Below are 19,928 nucleotides of genomic sequence, written 5' to 3' on the forward strand. Positions count from 1 at the left end.
TGCACTGACGGTAGTGAGGTCACCTAACTCCGTCCCTCTGTTAATAATCAGAACTTTATTTCAGAGGGTAGGAAGATGAAATATCTGGGACCTCTGATGTCCACAAACATGGGTGTCCTCAAACTCCTTCAATGAACGAGGTGCAGGGAAATGCATAGACGGAAAAAGGAAATCAGCATCCAGGGCAGAAAGTTTACCACTTCAAAATACTCAGTTCAGAATGGAGAAAAAAGCACTCCTAAGCTAGCTTGAGAGGGCTAGATATTTCTTTACTTTTTTTTTTTTTTTTTTTTTAGTGTAAATTTTTATTTTTATTAAAGTCAGTGGGCTCCCTCTTGTGGCTCTACGAAAGATTTCAGTTTCAAGGAAAAGAGCTTTTCTTTAGCAAGAAGGAAACCATTTCTTTTCCAGTAGAAAACACTTTGCACTTGGTTTTCCTTATAAAATAAAGAGAGATTTAAAAAAAAAAATGGAGAGGGCAAGAGAGGGAAGGAAGAAAAGTGACTTTGATGAAAAACCTGATTTGGTGAAGAAGTCAGGCCACATAGAACCCCATTTTACAGTAATAGCCAGCATTTCCTAAACATCTACTATGTGCTGCTGAAGGTGCTAGATAATGAGTTGCCACAGTGTCCATTGCCTCCATGCTCAAAATAGAACTATAAGCTAATCATAGAACCGTCTTAAGGGGATGAGATTCTGTGCCCTTTCTTCTTCCAGAGGAATAAGCTAAAGGTCCCCATTATCTAAGTGAGTGGAAAGGTAAACAGATTATGCTTTCCTGTTTTAAAAAATGATTTTTTTTTTAAACCTCAAACCATTTCTTTTAAATCAAGTCTGGAATAGATCTGGGTTCTAGCTGAATAACCTAGGAATTGTTCAAGCAGTTCAGTTCTCTTATTGTTTCTCTCTCTAGTTACCTGTCTCTGGAAATCTGATTGACCTCTATGGCAACCAAGGCCTGCCGCCCCCAGGCCTCACCATCAGCAACTCCTGTCCAGCCAACCTTCCCAACATAAAAAGGGAGCTCACAGGTAAATACTGGCAAGTGTGCCTCTTCCTGGGGATTTTCTGTTAATTTTCTGGCAAGCAAAGTTATCAGAATTGTGACCTCCAGACTCTTCCCAGTTTGTAGACATACTTTTCTTCTTAGATCTGCGCAGTGGTGAAACCATTTTTTAAGATGGAGGATTTATACTTGGAAATCCTGGTTTCCAGTATTTCTTGAGGTACTGGGAGTTGGGGCTGCTGTCACTCCAAGGCATCACTGTTATGCCATGACACCCATCGTTGTGTCTTTGGCTGCTGTCCCCTTTGGGGTGGGGGAGGCAGAAGGCAACACTTTTAATTATAAAATGTCGCCACCCAGTCTGGTGTTTGTGTTACTTGCCAAGCCCCTAGAGGCATTCCAGTTTGAGAACCGTGGTCTGAATTTTCCTTTACACACATTCAAGCCCACATTTGTCAGGATAGGTTAAGAATGAATTTCTTACATCTTTAGATGCCTCCTGTTATTTTTGCTACATCATGTGCAAAAGATTTATTACACAGAGGAAAAAAATAGATTATGAAATGGAACGATGGGTATTGTTTGTTCCTGAGGCAAGTGTGAAATTATCTATTTCGCCATTTTGTTCAATGCTTTAGGGAAGACATTTGGCCATTAAAACATGACAAAACTCCATTAGAACTGGCATTCTACCATGATGAGTTTTATGGCCCTCACCTCATCCCCCTTTTTAATGTTTGGCCCTTGCATCCTGCAGGATTAGGTGAACGGTCTGAGAATATGAACTATATATTTGGTGCAAAAAAATTCCTGTTTGTTCAAGGGTATCTTTTTTAAAAAAAATATTTCAGAAGATTGTGGCAGGAGAAGTTTAAAAAAACAATTTGGGGTGTTAAAAGAGGTAAAAAGTTAATTACTGTGTAAAACCCATTGAAAGTCAACAAAAAGTGGGTATCCTCCCAGAAAGGAAAAGTACCGTGAAGTCTCAGAAAATAATGCTATATGAGATCTATAATAATAATGATAAAATATGGTTAATGTGGCATGAACAGAATTCTTACAACTTAGGTGCGAAGTAAACTTTTTTTTTTAGATTTACAAAAAATATATTTATTTTAGAGAAAGAGAGCGTGAATGGAGAGAGGGGCAGGAGTGAAAGGAAGAGGGAGAGAATTTCAAGTGGAGTCTGAGCTGAGCACGGAGCCTGACGTGGGGCTCAATCTCACAACCCTGAGATCATGACCTGAATTGGAACCAAGAGTCGGAGTCGGAAGCTTGACTGACTGAGTCCCCCGGTGCCCCCAAAGTAGACTTTGGAATTATATGTGTGATTGTTCAAAAACAAAACAACAAAGGCCAGGGGTGGGAATGAGAGAAATGGGTAAGGGGGTATAAGTTTATTTTTTTTTTTAAAGAAGCAGATCAACTATACACTTCTAGAATCACTTTTTTATCTTAGAAAATGACCAATCCAGACAAGAAAAGGGTAAAATGCCAGGAAAAGGAATAAATGGATAGGAATTGAGGTTCTGAACACTGCTAGCTTGAAAGGCAGCGTGAAGTAGCCAAAAGAGAAAAGGCTTAGGAGTCAGGTCTGACCTAAGGGGAAAAATTATCTTTCCCACCTGCATTAGGATCTAGTCAGGAAGCAGAGTCCACATAGTGATTTAAACCAGAAAGGGTTAATATGAAGGATTGTTAACCGTGTATGGGCGTTTAGCTACTAGGAGAGGAAGAATACTATAGAATATCCTGAGGCTGTAGAGGGGCTCTCTAAGCTTGGGAAAGAACCAACCCCCCACCAAGGCCAAGAGTCTACCTCCTTGGGGAGGATGTGGGTGAAGCTACAAGATGGCGGAGAAGTTCACTGGATTGCCTTGACCAAAGCTGGCCCACAGTTGGTGGGTTGAGATGGATGGGCAGAAAACCGTGGTTGTAGGGCTGGCAAACTGAAGAAAAAAAGAAAAGAAGAGGGGAAAAAAAATCTAAAATACTGAAGGGGAGGGTATATAATTAAAAGCTGACTATAATGCTCATGTGATGAAAAAAAAAATAGAAAATGGTTTGGATTGATCATCCCAATTGAAATAATTCAGGCTCTGAATTATTTATGTGTATATAGGTATACATAATACACATGCAATAAATATATATACATATATAAGCTTCAGTGGCTATGAGTTATGCTAAAAAGATTTCTAATTTTGGGTACAATTCTGAATGATGGTAGTGTTAATGTTTCAGGTGTCACTTGTGAAAAGAAAGTAACAGAGGTCCCAGAATGCCAGGATTAATCAAACAACTGTCCTTTTGTTTTGTTTTGTCTTCTGTAAGGTGCAAAGTCATCCCCCCACAGAGATCTCACAGAAGTTGCACTGCAAATGTATCTTTTAAAATGGAGTTGCCACCAAACACCTCTGTACCCTGTTCCTATTTTTGCTTTTAGGAACTCAGGCTAGTAGGGTCTGATTCCTCAGGGTCATCATTTCATTCTAGCAAGTTCTGTTGGAACCTAGCTCCAAGCTCCCTCCCACAAAAGAGAGTCCATTTCTACCGTCAGAGATCTGACATGATAGCTTCTCTCCTCAGTTTTCATGTCAGTGTGTTACAAAGGCATGGAAGAAATAACGAAAAGTTCTATTGCATGAAAAGAAAATTTGACTCCCTGGGCATCGGGTGGCTCAGAGTGCTTAAGCATCCAACTCCTGATTTCCACTCAGGTCATGATCTCAGGGTTGTGGGATCAAGCCCCACATGGGGCTCTGCACTCAGCATGGAATCTGCTTGAGATTCTCCCTCACCATCTGCCCCTCCCGCTCATGCTCTCTCTTTCTTTCTGAAATAAATAAATAAATCTTTAAAAAAAGAAAAGAAAATTCAACTCTTAATAACAGAATATCAACAGCAAATTTCCATAGTTTTCTAGTTACTTTTCTTCTTGTATGTTCGTAGTATGTTAGACACCTTTGCTACTGGTCTTATACCATTTTATAGAAGCCATGGCTTTGCATTTATTTGATATATATTGCTTTTGAAAAAATACAAGCTTTTGAAGAATCATGATTTTAAAAACCCTATTTTTTTATTATTAGAGCGTGGTCAGGTAAGTTTCCATATCTAACTAGAAAATGAGATGTTTTGTAGTATACGTTATTGTGTGCCTTAAACAGTTCCCATTTCTAATTACTTCATTCACGTGCACAGCGTGTATTTTTCCCACAGAATCTGAAGCGAGAGCGTTGGCTAAAGAGAGGCAAAAAAAGGACAATCACAATTTGAGTAAGTTGGTTTTATGTTCATGATGTTTGATATTGGAGTGGATGTTCCCCCTTATATCAAAATTGTTTGAAATCTTGTGGGAGGAAATTGATATGCATAGCTGTTAAAGGTATATTTAAGGAAGAAAAAATGTTTTTCAGAGAAACTAAGGTTTTCCTGTATTTTATCTCTCATCAAATTGAAATTTTCCCCAGTATTCTGAAGAGTGTTTACTTATTTATAGTAATAGTTTTGGTGTGTGTGTTTGGTGAGAGGGACACTTGATCCCCAACTACCCAATTATAAGTGTTGCTCACACTGGAACTTATTAACAAAAGGGGATTATGGGATCACCTTCTCCAGTGAGATTTGAAAGGAAAAAAAAAAAGAAACAGAAGGGAGTCTGTGAATGAGGTACCCTCCCCAATTTCTGACTTAAACTGTGACTTAAAGAAAATCTTCCAACATTTAAAATTATTTTTTATGTCTTTAATTTCCTCAATCAAATCCTTAAGTTTTTTTCCTGTGAGAACTTAAGATTTTTGTTTCATAGACAAAAGTAAAAGAGGCTACACAGTTTAAAAAAAAAAAAAAAAGATTGGGTTTGGTGGTGGGAAGTCATTGGCGAGTGTGTGAATTTTTCCTCTCACGGCCTCCTGTCCTCTTCTTCCTAAATTGAGTTTTAAGAATGTAGGTTACATATAAATACTTTGTCCTCATAAAAAAAAACGATAGAATGAGCCAGAATTTAAAATGATAGAATAAAACTAGAGTTCTCCTCTGGCCCCTGGAGCCATCCTCGTTGTTACCATTGTTGTTGTTTTCAGTTTGCTCTTGGCCTTCCCAGCCTCTGCCCCTGTATATAAGAAGACACACACATACACATGCACACAGTGAATAAATAGTGTTTTTTGGTGTCTTTTGTAACAACCAGTGTCATGTTAGCCATATTTGTTGCTGTTGACTTTCTTACTCAGCAGTCCATCCTGAAGAACTTTTGCTGTTACTAGTCTCTATCTGTGTCCTTTTTAACAACTGTTGCATACTATTCCACAGTGTAACTGTGTGACAGTCAGTAATCCTACTACTACCAAGTGTTGATACTGCTTCCAGTTTCTCCCAGCTACAAATAGAGCCACAGTGAACATTTGCGTAATGCCTCTCTGTGTACAGGGGAGTTTGTTTCTCCAGGTTAGGTACTGAGAAACGGAATCGCTCGGTCCCAGAGGGGGCTGAGTTCTTTCTTTTAATAGATTCTGCCTTTCTCAGTTCCTATATCAGGTACAAGAAGCTTTGCTCCTTTCCACCAAAAGATTCGCACTAATATTTCTAAGGTCTCCTCCAGCTTCCAAGGAATTGGACTCAAATGAATGTATTTCTTCTTTTCAGATAACTTAGAATTAAGATCATTAAGCATTATCCAAAACTTCTCCTGACTGAAATATGGGAAACTAAGTTGTATTTTGTCAAAAACATTGCCTTTACTTAGGCACCTGAACTCTCAAGTTTAGGGTTGTCAGTAAAGTATACACCTGATCAGGTCACATTCTGAGGGCTATAAAAAACCTTTTAAAATCTCATCTAACCATTAGAAATGAACACTCAAGGTTAGATTATCCATTGGCATAACTTTTCCTCTCCTAGAAACTAACCTTGTGAAAGTAGCTGCCGAAACATGCACAATAATATATTCGTTTATTTACTTGTAACTATTTATTGAGCCCCCCATATCGTACGAGGCATTTTTCTACAGAAGTGAACCAGACAGACAGGCTTCCCACTCTTATGAGCTTCCATTTGAGTCAAGGACAGACAGAATAGATGAGCAAAAAAATATAGTAAGGTGGTGTTACCAGTATAGAGCAAGAATTGCAACAGTAATAAAATGTACATGAGAGTGCCAGCCAAAATGATCATTATACCATTGATAGCAAGAGAGGAATTGAAAGTAGTCTAAGTATCCATCACTAGAGTATTCGTAAGTATATTATGGGATGTCCGTATACAGGATACTCAGTGGCTATTAAAAAGAAGGGAGTTGGTCTGTTTTACCTGATTTACATGGATGTCCACAATATATGACTGAGTGAGAAGAGCCAGGTGGCAGAATAATATGTATAGTATCTCATTATATAAAAAGATCACAGTGTATAAAGGTGTGTGTGTGTGTGCGTGTGCGTGCGTGCATGTGTATGTGTATGTGTATGTGCTGGGAGAAGATTTAGGAGTTTACCTTTATCATTGATAATTTCTTCAGGCATATAGGTGTTGCATGGTATAAAAAGTTGGCTTTTACTTTTTTCTTTATGCACTTTTATGTGTTTTCGAACATTTTACAAGTTATAAAAAATAACTGGGGAGGGAAGGCACTGCATTCAATGAAGTGTAGTATATCTAAATGTTACATGATGTCAACAATATACTATTCATTTTTACTGTAATCCTACTTTAAGCATATCATTCTTTGTTTAATACTTAGTTACTGAAGGCCTACTGGGTGCCAGATTCATATGGGTACTTGGAATGCATCAATGAATAAATAATGCATTTTTATATGTGTATATTCACACAAGTGGTAGAAGGTTCTATGAGGAGACAAAGTGCAGGCAATGGGACAGAGTGTCAGGATGAGCATGGGACAAGGTGGTGGTTCAGTTTTAAATAGGGCTGTCAGGGAGGCTCATAGGTAAATTTGAGTCACTACCTGAGGGACAGGAGGGCAGAGCCATTCAGATATCTGGGGGAAGAGTGTTCCAGACAGGGTGAAGAGCAGTATGAAGTCCTAAAGCGGAGAGTCCTAAAGTGGTTGAACTCGCAAGCAGCCCATGGGACTGAAGGGAGGTGGGACACAGGTCATGACAGAAGGTGTGGTCAAAGAGGCAGAGGAAGAGAACATGAGGTCAGAGGGATGGAAGCCAACCAGATCCATGTAGGACTTGGCTTTTGTTCTAGGGGAGGTGGGAAATGATTGGCGGGTTTTCAGCAAGGGCTTGGATGCTCTGAGTTGTGTTTCGACAGAATCTAAATAGATCAAAGTGGGTAAGAAGCGGTGGGCATGGGTGGCACAGAGATAGCCGTTAGGAGCATTGCAGTCATCCAGGCGAAGAGGATGGTGGCTTCTCTCAGGTAGAGTGGACGTTGGAAGTGCACAGATTCTAGAAATATTTTGAAAGTAGAACTAACAGACTTTGATGATGGATCAGATACGGGATATGAGAGGAAGAGAGGTGCAGAATTGATTCCAACATTCTGGCTTAAGTAACTGAAGGAGGGAGTTACATTAAATGAGGTGGACAAATCTGTAGGTAGAGTTATTTGAGTTTGGAAGACCAGGAGCTTGTATGTGGTGTATTGTGGCTGCTTATTAGACATCCCTGTGGAAACATCTAGTAGTCAGACATATGAGTCTAGGGTTTTGAGACATGTCTGAGCTGGAAAGACAACTTGGGAGGTCATCAGCGTATATGTGGTGTTGGAAACCATGAGACTAAATGAGGTCACCACTAAGCAAGTGTAGATCAAAAAGAGTCCCGTACACAGCATGTTTGGAGAATAAAAAATCATCCCAAAGGATCTATAAGCAGCTTAACAGTGGTCATATCTGGATCATAAGGCACTTTTACTTATGTATTTCAGTGCTGTTTGAATCTTTATGATTATTATATGCCTAGAAAAGTAAGAAGACATGTCATGCATCAGAGTTTTGGAGGAGCTTAGTCAGAAGAGCAGAGGTCTAAAAGTTCCTTCTTTAGAACCATTGAGTATCACTATTTCTATTTTATAAAAGCTTAATGATAAGGCAGTACTTTAAGTAACTGATTGAATCCTAGAAGTGATGGCTCAGCTAAGGAAAAAAAAAACCAATATTTGTTGGGAAAGTAACATGTAATATTATTTACCTAAGTGTATGGAATGCTAGTTGGTCAAATATAAATATGTATCTGGACATATGGTTTGAAAGTGAAATATTAACATATTTATTCCAATTTGTTAGACCTTAAGTTATTTGGAATTTATTTGCCAGAGTAGGTAAATTAGAGACATTTATTAATGCATATGCTTTACTGTTTCACCTTCCCCTGAGAAGATGATAATTTAGCTAACGATGCAACTGAACTGATAAAACAGGGATGCCACCAGGACACAGAGCGTAGTGAAATGAGCTGGGCTTGACTCTTAAGCTTGTGTTACTCAGTCCTGTCGCCACTCAACACAGCTGCCTGTTGAGCACAGGAAATGGGGCCAGTTCGAATGTGATGCACCGGGAAGTATAAGAAAGACACTGGATTCAAAAATGTAGTGCCAAGAAAAGAATGTTCGGTATTTAATTTATTACTATTTACATAGATTACAGGTTGAAGTGATGGTATTCTGGCTCTGTTGGGTTTACAGAAATACTCAAATTAGTGTTACCTCTTTCTTTTTACTTTTTCAGTGTGACTACTAGAAAATTGAAAATTACGGAAATACAATACTTGCATTGTATTTCTGTTGGGCAACACTGGGCCCAGAGCAGGGAATTTTGTACAGCCTAGAGGCTAAGAATGTTTTCTACATTTTTAAATAGCTTAAAAAAAAAAAAAGCCGTGAGAAGAATATTCTGCGATAAGTAGAAATTATATAAAATCTAAATTCTGGCTCCCTGGGCTTCTTGTTGGTAGACTTGCATGGCCCAAAGAAAAAAAAAAAAAAAAAAAAAAAAAAAAAAAAATATATATATATATATATATATATATATATATATATATATATATATAGTATTGTTAATATTACCACATTTTGAATTTTGTCAGTAAAGAAAAAAAAAGTCTATGGAAATGTATTTTCTCTTCCATTCTTTAGGTATCTACATAATATCCTCAATTTTGCCATTTGGCCCTCAATGCCAAAAGTAACTCATTATTTGGCGCCGTAAAAATTTGCTGCCCCCTAATCTGAATACTCAGGGTTGAGTCCTGGCTGTTTCCACTTAACTGCTAGGTGTCCTTGTCAAGTCCCTAATATCTCTCAGGCAGTATTGACATTTATAATTGAGAATACTAACTCTAATTTCAGTGGTGTTACAGAATCAAGTGAGAAATTACTGTCTCGGGACTTTGTAAATGATAATGTTCTATGCAATAGAATGTAGCCCATTTTTTGGAAGTGCTTTAACCTCAGTACCGAAAACATGACAACAACGGGGAGATACCGATTCGGGTTATATAGCCTTGGGCCGGCACAGTTAAGGCACACATGGCTTTAGCAAGATCTACTAAACGTGTATGTGGCCCTGTTACTAATCGTCCCTTCCTGTGCTCTTTTCTTGAAGTTGAACGAAGAAGACGATTTAACATAAATGACCGCATTAAAGAACTAGGTACTTTGATTCCCAAGTCAAATGATCCGTGAGTACAATTCCATGTTAATCTGCGTCATATATTTTTTGGTACCTTAATGTTTATTCATATGTTGCAAAAAGTGCACAGCTACAGAAACTAGAGTCTAGAAATACCCCCTCTGCCTTTGGTTCCATGGCTGGTATATTTCCCATATCTTTCTTTTGGTTAGTCTCATCAGACTAAAATTTGGAGAGAAATCAACTGAATTGCATTCAAAGGTTACTGGACATGAGCTCTGAGCTTGGGATATAAGGAGGTAGCTTTCTGAAGTCTGAGACTTTTTGGCAAATGATCCCCAAGCTGCTAGAAAAATTCTCTTCACCGTTCATGCAGGACAGAGATTTCAGTAGTGGTTTAGACTGCATTTGCTGGCTACTTGTGTGCAACTCATACAGTACCGATGGGCACTGAGAGCTGGTATTAGAGACTTCAAGTTTAACAATAGTCAACAGATAAAAGGTCAAAAAAAATTTTTTTTGAAAACTTGCATGCCCTCACTGTGTTTTACCAACCTGGAAAAAAGTAATTTTCATCTTCTTTTAAGTACACGTCAGCTAATTTGGGTTTCAGCTTCCAGTCTCTGCTCACCTCCCACCCCTGTTCAGACAGATAACAGTTGTAAAGATAATTTCCCTACCAGCAACGTCAGCAAGTAGGACAACAAATACACAATTTTTATCCATTAGAAAGTGGCCCATTTGAAGTAAGGGGCTAGAGTGTATACATTTTAATGGCTCCCACAGGCATCCGATGAAATTAGCCTTTGAATATGACCTTTTAGCTACCTAATAAAATGTAAAGATGAAATCAAGCATTATTCATGCAAGGCTTATTAAATTTGCTATTCACATTATTGTCAGGGAATTTGTGACAAAATAAAATAAAATCATTGCCCATTGTAAGGTGGTCTTGATGGATGTTCAAGCACAATTTCCATCATCAACATTTTGCTTTCCCAGGTTTCAAGGAAAGCCATTTTGAAACTCAAAACATTCAGATTCTCAGTTCTGCAGCACAAATTTATCCTACTAAGGGGCTGTGACCTTCATTTCCTATAGTCAGTCTTGCATGATAGTTGAAATTGAATTCCCATTTTCCTGTTCTTTATCAGCTTTCACTTTTTAGCATATTCTTTTAAACTGTAGCATGTGAATCTCTTTAGCAACGTATTATGAAATTATGGGGCTGCAGTGAAAGCCTCTATTTGCATATCTTCTTTCTCTATTGTATTAGAATACTTACGTGTTTATAATCTAAACTGATAATGATCTTTAATTGTAGGCATTGTTTTAAGATAAATGGACTATAATCTCTAATGGGGGTTTTCCATACCAGTTTCTGGAACAGGTTCTGGGGCTGCTCTAGGAACATAGTCTGGCTGACCAGTGTCTTGCCCCATATGCTCTCCTCCCCCATAGCAGATCTCCTATTGTTGATTTCTATATTGGGGATCTTTTAATACTTCTGTGTGAAAAAAGGGTGGTTCTCTAATTACGAGGGAAAAAAAAGTTTGAATACCCTTCCTTTAAGCCTAAAAGCATAATTGATTGATTGGGTCTCACAAGGAGGCAAAACTTAGTAAGATAATTGGTTGGAACAGTCACTTCTTAGAAACTGAGTAACTGCATACATGTGTCATGGGTCAGTACAGGTTTTTCAACTTCACTGGCCTAGTTAAGGCATCTTTCATTATGGTTACATTTCTCTCTGGCTGCTAAAGGGTCTGTTACTCTGATCTCAGCCCTGAACATTAAACAAGTCAGCTCCGTGCTCCCTGTATCTCAGGACACCTCCCTGGGTAGCCGTCTTCAGTGCTCAGACCCCAGGGATCGACCCCCGGGAATTCTCTGGGGTCTGTAAGTCTGCCTCTCAGGGGAGGACTTCTGTTTTGTTCTTCATCTAATCCATAGGAGGATCAACTACTTGGTGACTTGTTTTAATGACCCTCCATTCACACATCCCCGCTGATACTTCCGATCTTCCTCCAGCAGCCGGAGGTTGTGGGGTAGAAGAGTTTTCACCCGTGAAGTTGTTTTTGTTTATTTTTTCATTGCCCTTGTCGTTGTCATCATGAACACTGTCAAAGAAAGAGCTTAGATTAACTTAATGTGCCCCAGAAACACTACTTAGGTAATTATAATTTCATTCTTAATTATTTTTTTTGGAGTGCTCTACATTTTTCAGCTCACTTTTACCTGCATTTTAATGGTGTTCTTAATTTCCTCAGATACATGAGTACATTACAGTTACAGTCATGAAAAACTGAAAGGCACCAAGCCCAGGCTGCCTGGATTTGAAATCCAGAAGAGTCCCTTACTAGATGTGTGATCTTGGGGAAGACAGTTGATTTTCCTCATCTGTTTAAAAAAGGCAAGGGTGTTCAGAATATTCCTTCCTAGTCTGGTTCTTTTGAGGACTCAGTCACATAAGAAGAATGACAGAATGGTTCAGTGCCTGGAGTCTGGAGCCAGATCCTCTAGGCTTCTGGCTCTGCCACTTCCTAGCTGTGTAACCTCGGGTAAATTACTTTACCTCTCTGTGCCTTTGTTTCCTACCCTACAAAATGGAGACAATATTAGTGCCTAGCCACTGAGATGATTATGATATGATCAAATGAGCTCTAAAAAACCTTAAAAGATACCTGGCACATAGTAAATGTTGTTTAAAGATAGCCATTGTAATTATTCTGTTGAACCTTTAACACAGTGTCTGCGGTTACTTGAATTGCCTTCTAGACTTTTCATAGCACATTCATCTAAGAGGCCTCCTTAGAGTTCAGTAATGTACATGCGAGGCTGTTCATACATGTGTAGTATTACCATTTTATAGATGAGGAGATGGGGAGAGCTTAGAGAACTTGGCCGGGAATATTCATGAGAAAATCCAAGGATACCACTTTTATGCTTCACATGGTCAAGTAGTAGGAGCTCACGGAATTTTTTTTTTTTTAACTGTAGCTTATTCTGCCTGCCTGAATGAGTTAACTTTGATAGTCCTAGAAACCTGTAACTCTTTAATATGGTTTTTAAGAATATCGATTTTGTAATCAACAGAACTAAATTTAAGTCCTGACCCCACCTTGTCGTGGCTCTGTAACAAGGGCATACTCCTCCAAACAGTCTGTTTCAGCCCGTGCACCACGCCCCTCCCTTCCAACGTGCTTGTCTGGGTTAAGTAGGATAATGTCTAAGAGGTGGGCAGACAGTGTCCAGCACAGGACAAGCACTCAGTGAATGGTACCTGTCATCTCGTGTCATCGTTATGGTATCTTTAGACATCGAATGCCCAGAATGATGAATTTTCATTGTGCCTTGAATCCTGAAAAAGGTTGTTTTCTTCCTCTTCGTTACAGAGACATGCGCTGGAACAAGGGAACCATCTTAAAAGCATCTGTGGACTATATCCGAAAGTTGCAGCGAGAACAGCAGCGTGCAAAAGAACTTGAAAATCGACAGAAGAAGCTGGAGCACGCCAACCGGCATTTGTTGCTCAGAATACAGGTACGGGCACATGTCGTGACGGGTTTGCGATACGTCCCTGACTTGGAGGTGGGAGGAAAGGGGATATAATGAGCCATGGGGGACTTGATTTACATGATCCTAATACAGTAGCTACTTGTTATTTATGGATTGCCTCTTTGTGAATTTGCCACTCATAAAAATTTACCGTAAGCCCAAGATCAACATTCGTGGTGTTCTTATGGTTATTCGTGGACATGGGCAGAGTGGCTAATCTGAGTTAAGGTTGAACAAGGCAATGACCTGCTGTCTTGTTTTAGCTCACACCATAAGCATCCTTTTCATGGTCCTTAGTCCCAGGCTTTTCACATTTCTGTGGGTTTTATGGGTGAATTTTGCTGTTTAAAATGGCTCCTAAGAGTATTACTGAAGTTATCTGGTGTTCCTACGCATGAAAAGGCTGGGAGGTGTCTTCTGGAGATAAGTTTCCTTTGTAGGTAAGTTCCAGTGCTCTTGGCTGTGATTTCCATATTAATAAATCAACATTGGGTATTAAGGTGTCTTTAAACATAAAACAAGGTTACATGTTGATTCGTTAATGAAAATGTGACTAAGATACTCATAGAAACCTAACTCCGTATTTCTTTTAGAAGCAGTCGTTTGGTACATACTAATTCAAGGTTCAGAGCCACTTTATAGAACCTAACTGGCTTAGTGCATTTGGACTGTGGTAACAAAATACCACAGACTGGGTGGCCTACACAACAAACATTATTTCTCAAAGTTCCTTAGCCTAGGAAGTCCAAGTTCAGGGTGCAGGTAGATTCAGTGTCTGGTAAGAGCCTGCTTCCTGTTTCATAGACAGAGGTGGTGTCCCTGGGTCTTCACATGATAACAGGGGGAGAGCGCTTTCTGGTGTTCTTTTTAATAAGGGCATGAATCCCATTCATGAGGACTCTCACACCTTAATTACTGCCCAAAGTCCTACCTCCAAATTCATCACCTTGAGGATTAGATTCCAACATAGGAATTTTGGGGTGGGGTGAGACACAAACATTCAGTCAATAGCAAAAATTATTTCAAATAATAAGAATTGAAGGTGTTAAATACCAAGATGCCTCAGTATTCGGTGGGGCTATGTAGCCAGTGGTCAAAGCCTATGTTTATAAGAAACTTGGAGACATCCAGAAGGTCTTACCAAGATAAAAATTTTAGAAGTCGTTGCAGACAGTGAAATTATTGTATCTTTAACTCACGCTACTTATTCTTAGAGGGAGAGATACTAATTTTGTTATGTGGAATTCATCTGTCATTCTGTGTACTGAGTAAACATGGTAGTATGAAGTGTGAAATGGGGCAGTTCTTCTGTAGTATGAGCTCATGGTACTCCTCTTAGGCACTCGGGCTCTCATGTGGAGGGTAAGGGCATAACCATAACTTCCTCCGAAACTGTCTTGAAGAAGACAAAGAAAAATGGACTCCCTGTTCATGACCAAAGGAGTTGGCAAGAGTAATTTTCATTTACTTGCTGACCTTGAGCACAGTCCACCGGTAAGAGACAGCAGAGTACCTTCTTCTTGAGTAGATGGACCCGCCTTTTACCATATTTTCAGGTTTCCAGTGCAACTGTTTGTGGCCAGCAGAGCCTGACCCTTCAGACAGCAGTGTATTCCATCTGGTGGTGTGAATCCTGGACACCCAACCTCTTTAACAGAGTAATTCATTTATGGTAATGGTCTCCGACCTTTTGAATGCCCCAGAACATGGTTGACATTTCCCAATATCACTTCTCTCATGACATGACAGTGATCTTCAGCAGGGAGGCAGAAGACCATTCTCCTCTAGGGGGTGCATCTTAGAATGTCCACAGTGAAGCAGAGGTTGCATGTCATTTGAAAATCCTTTTTTTTTTTTTTTTTTTTTTTTTAGTTTTGTTGTTTGTTTTATGTTCGTATGATCATAAGTAGCCATAGGTCCATTTCTCTTGAACTTAACATACCCTTTTATAAAAGCAGCGTATACTGATGTGTTATTTCCTTATACAAATGTTAAAACATAGGAACTATTTTGAAAGAGAACTAGGTTTTGTTTTCAGCATCCAAACTCGTCTCTTTGTGTGGAATATGAATATTGTGAAAAATGTGGATTGGAAATGCCACGGTGACAGCATCATAGGTTTCTTCTGGTGACAGCATGAGACAGCCTGTAGAACTTAACGCATATCACGGAAAACATTATTAATTAGGGAGGCCCCACCATGAAATGAGCCTGAGTTCTCCAGATGAGACTTAGCACATTGTTTAGAAATCTAAGTAATGCTTTAATCAGCTGATAAACATTTTTAATTAAACAACAAGAGATCAGAGTGAGATGTTTGCCTCTTTTCATCCAACTTTTTTTTTTCTTTTTAAAACAAACTACACATGTGGGGGAGCTGTTCATATTAGCATGTTGGTGTAGATTTACAATAGTGCATGTTTCAAGCTTGGGCCTAAGGGCTCCCTTTCATTTTTACTCCAAGTGATGCATGCAGAAATTTTCACAGAAGAAAGAGCATGAAGCCTTAATATCTTTGGAACCGTAATTTTATTAAACAGCCCAAGGCTTTAAAATGACGCCCAAAGAGACTTGTGTTGCTGGAGATCGACTAAAGGAACATGAACGTACTTTTGTGACATCTCGGGCTCCCGTCTGTTATGTGTCCGGCGTCCAGAGAACAATCTGGACTACACAGTGGACGTGACTTTTCAGGAAAGTGCGTTTCTAGGCTTGTGGGCAAAGGTTGAGTGGCTGGATCACGCTGGAGGCTGCTTGTCCCTCCTTCGAGTGGCAAAGTGACTTCACATTTATATTCTGTTGTTATTATATTAGAGTACGACAAGCATAGAAAGAACACTCATCGAGAGTCATTTGGGTTCATTTTAGGAGGGTCCAGGGATACTCAGGGAAGAGTGCAAAGAGCTTGCTTGGAAGGCATTTTGCAAAGAGAAACCTGGAGAGGCTGTGACACTTGGAAAGTGCATTAGGCCGCTCAGGCCACTCTAACAAATACTGCAGGTCAGGTGGGGGCAGGTCAGGTGGGGACATGCGTCTCCTCCTCGCAGTTCTGAAGGCTGAAGCCCAAGGTCAGGGTGTGGGCAGAATTAGTTTTTCTGTACTTCTCTGGGAGGCTGCCTTTTGGTTTTCCAGGAAAGGCTTTCCAGGGTCTTAACCTAGGTGTGTCCGTGTGTCCTAATCTCTTCTTCTTCTTCTTTTTTTAAAATTTAAGTTCAGTTAATTAACATATAATGTCTGATTGGTTTCAGAGGTAGAGGTCAGTGATTCATCGGTCTTACATAACACCCAGTGCAGATTACATCACATGCCCTCCCCAAAGTCCCTCACCCAGTTACCCTATCCCTCCACCCCCACCCCTCCAGCAACCCTCAGTTTGTTTCCGTTTGTCTCCCTCTCTGGTTTCGTCTTGTTTCATTTTTTTTCCCTCTCTTCCCCTATGATCCTCTGCCTTGTTTCTTAAATTCCACATATCGGTGAGATCATATGTTAATCTCTTCTTCTAAGGACATCTGTCCTATTGGAGGTTGGATTAGGGCCCACCCAAATGACCTCATTGAATTTAATTGCCTCTTTAAAAAACAGCTTCTCAAAACACACATTCTGAGGTGCTGGGGGTTAGGACTTGAGCATTTGAATTTTTCTTTTCTTTTCTTTTTTTTTAAAGATTGAGAAAGAGAGAAGAGAGGGGGAGAGAGAGCAAGAGAGAGGGTGAGCACAGTGGAGCAGGGAGGCAGAGGGGGAGCAGGGAGGCAGAAGGACAGCCTCTCGAGGAGACTGGGCATTGAGCTGGGAGCCTGATGTGGGGCTTGATACCCTCACCTTGGAACATAACAAATTTTTCAATTCAGCCCGTAATAGGAAGATGTGGAGAAAATATAGAGAGAAGTTATTCATCCTTCTTATAAAAACTTTCTTTTGGAATTAAAAAAACAAACCACCCAAGCACAACACTTCCCTTGGGCCTGGTAAGATGAGTTAGGCAACACTTCTCAAATTTAAGTTCCTTGTATACAACTTCCACAAGTTTTGCCATTCCCACCCACTGTACTAGGTCATGATACCCTTCGTATCTTAGTAACTGTTTAGCTGTGCGCTAGGCCAAAGGAATACCTACCATTTCTTTGTTAGGTCCAACCAACTTAATGAATGTTTAGGTCCTAACAACTCAGTTGCTATTTGAAAATACAAAACATATAAGCCAAAAGAAAAACAGCATTTTTATTTGATGTTCTAATAACTGTATTACCTACTAATGGGCTGTGTGTGTCTGTTGCACACTGCACAACCTCTCCAGCCACGGAATCCAGTTGGACAGTGCCGTCCTCATTTCTCATCCCGTGTTGGTTTTCATGCAGTTCTTACTTTTTATCACAGCGACCGTCAAAGACCCGGCTTTACAATGATATGCAATGGAGAAGCATGTCGCACAGTTTACTGCTGAGACCATGAGGCTTCTTGAGTTTGGTAGTTCTTGAAGTAGTGTGCTATTTCTCCAGTTATCTGAAAATGTCACAGTGCCCTGTGAGTTCACTGCAGCACCCCTGGATATGTGTTCAGAGTTTAGGGACCCCAGGACTGTATTATTTACCAAACATTTTCTTTCAATCAGCTCACATTTTGAAATTTTATTTTTATATTTATTTTTATTTCTGTGTTTTTAAAATTTATCTTCAGGAATATGAACATCTGGGAGAGACAGTCTCTGTATTAAAACCTAATGAAATCTGTGTAGCATTTAAAACTCATGTCATGTACTACCGGTGGTTCCTATACTCTACTGGAAGAAATAGCATTTATTAATTGAAAAGAGCAAAAAAATTATTTTCATAATTGTTTTTTCCTCTGTCAGATTTTTTAAAGACTTAAAAAAAAAAAGATTTTATTTATTTGAGAGCGAGAGACAGCACAGAGGGAGAGGGAGAAGCAGATCCCCACTGAGCAGAGAGCTCTACACAGGACTCGATCCCAGGACCCTGAGATCATGACCTGAGTTGAAAGCAGACGCTTAACCGACTGAGCCACCCAGACTCCCCTATTACTTTACTTTTAGAGAAGTTTTAGGTTCACAGTACGATTGAGGAGAAGGTAAAGAGACTCCCTGTATGCTCCTTGCTCTCCCACAGGTATGCCACCCCCTCCCACTCACACCCCCCACCACCGTGGTACATATGCTACAACTGGTGGACCTACACTGCATGACACCATCACCCAAAGTCCCTGCTTGACCTTAGAGTTCACTGTCGGTGTTGTACAGCCTGTGAGTTTGAACAAGTACATAACGACACATAAAACCCCTTATAGTACCACATACAGTCCTTGGATTGCCCTAAAATCCTCTTGAAACATCGGGTTTTCGCTTTCATTTTAGGAGCTTGAAATGCAGGCTCGAGCCCACGGACTTTCGCTTATTCCATCCACGGGCCTCTGCTCCCCCGACCTGGTGAATCGGATCATCAAGCAAGAACCCACTCTCGAGAACTGCAACCAAGACCTCCTTCAGCACCACGCAGACCTACCTTGCACGACGACGCTCGATCTCACAGACGGCACCATCACCTTCAACAACAACCTTGGCGCGGGGACCGAGGGTAACCAAGCCTATAGCGTCCCCACGAAAATGGGATCCAAACTGGAAGACATCCTGATGGATGACACTCTTTCTCCCGTTGGCATAACTGACCCACTGCTCTCGTCAGTGTCCCCCGGAGCTTCCAAAGCAAGCAGCCGAAGGAGCAGCATGAGCATGGAAGAAGCCGAGCACGCTTGTTAGCGGGCCGCCCTGCCCTGTGCTTTCCGAAACTGCTTCCTTTCTTGATTCGTAGGTTTCATAATTTCCCCGAAGGGGGTTTCTTGATAATTTTTCCTTTAATATGAAAGTTTTTTTCATGCTTTATCAATAGCCCAGGATATATTTTATTTTTAGAATTTTGTGAAACAGACTTGTATATTCTATTTTACAACTACAGATGCCTCCAAAGTATTGTACAATGAGTGTACAGTATCTGCGAACTGAATTCACCCCGGACTTTAGCTTTCTGAGCAAGAGGATTTTGCATCAGAGAAATTTCTGTCCATTTTTATTCAGGGGAAACTTGGTTTGAGATTTTTTTTTTTTCTTTTATGCCTGTGACATCTTTGGAAATTAAATGTAAAGTTTAATTGAAAGAATGTAAAGTAACCAAAAATTAAAAAAAAAAATGCAGAGAGAAAGAGATTGAGGAAAGAAAGGAAGAAATCCACACTAACCTTTTTTTACTTTGTAAATGTATTGATTCATTGGTACTGCCTTAAAGATCCAGTACCGTACTAATAGCATTTAGTCTTTCTACTGCAAGCTATTTAAGGCAATACAATATTCTGTTAAAAAAAAAAAAAAAAGTGCACCCAATTTCATGAGGATTGTCTGGTTAGAAAATGTAACTGATCCCTTACTTAGGTGCAAGTGAAATTGAAGGGTTAGAGAGCGAGGCCCTGACACCTGGGCCCTAATCTTGCTGTCCTTCACTCCGTGCTCTGTTACAGTTTTCCTCATCAGTTAGTGTTGAATCGATTCAGTTTTCCATAAGATATATTTTATTTCGAAAGGAAATGAGTGTCCTCTCAAAATATTGAGGAGCACTGAAAGTTGTCCTTTTTAAAATTTTTTCCTCTCTCTCCCATTTCACTTTTGATAAAGAAAACCAAACTGGGCACATTTCTAATTGGCTTTCCTATTTTTATTTTTAAATTATGTTTTACTGTTCATTTGATTTGTACAGATTCTTT

The 19,928-nt window shown here is 39.8% G+C and overlaps 1 protein-coding gene across 9 annotated transcripts in view; it reads left to right on the forward strand.

Moving 5' to 3' along the window:
* The window catches only part of LOC111143979 (melanogenesis associated transcription factor), a 224,471-nt gene extending 205,129 nt beyond the window's left edge, over positions 1 to 19,342 (forward strand). For 5 of the 9 annotated variants that reach the window (XM_022498026.1, XM_022498028.1, XM_022498030.1 and 2 more), the window contains 5 exons: positions 917 to 1,034; positions 4,232 to 4,288; positions 9,579 to 9,654; positions 13,001 to 13,148; positions 18,532 to 19,342. In XM_022498026.1, the coding sequence (XP_022353734.1) occupies positions 917 to 1,034; positions 4,232 to 4,288; positions 9,579 to 9,654; positions 13,001 to 13,148; positions 18,532 to 18,933 (801 nt within the window). In that variant the 3' untranslated portion in view covers positions 18,934 to 19,342. Of the gene's footprint in view, positions 1 to 916; positions 1,035 to 4,213; positions 4,289 to 9,578; positions 9,655 to 13,000; positions 13,149 to 18,531 lie in introns of all 9 variants that reach the window. The other 4 variants (XM_022498025.1, XM_022498027.1, XM_022498029.1 and 1 more) reach the window with 1 other exon arrangement.
* Positions 19,343 to 19,928: the final 586 nt, after the last annotated feature.

This window comes from Enhydra lutris, unplaced genomic scaffold, assembly GCF_002288905.1.
Source record: "Enhydra lutris kenyoni isolate GAN:26980312 unplaced genomic scaffold, ASM228890v2 scaffoldscaffold10, whole genome shotgun sequence".
In the NCBI taxonomy this organism is placed as follows: domain Eukaryota; kingdom Metazoa; phylum Chordata; class Mammalia; order Carnivora; family Mustelidae; genus Enhydra; species Enhydra lutris.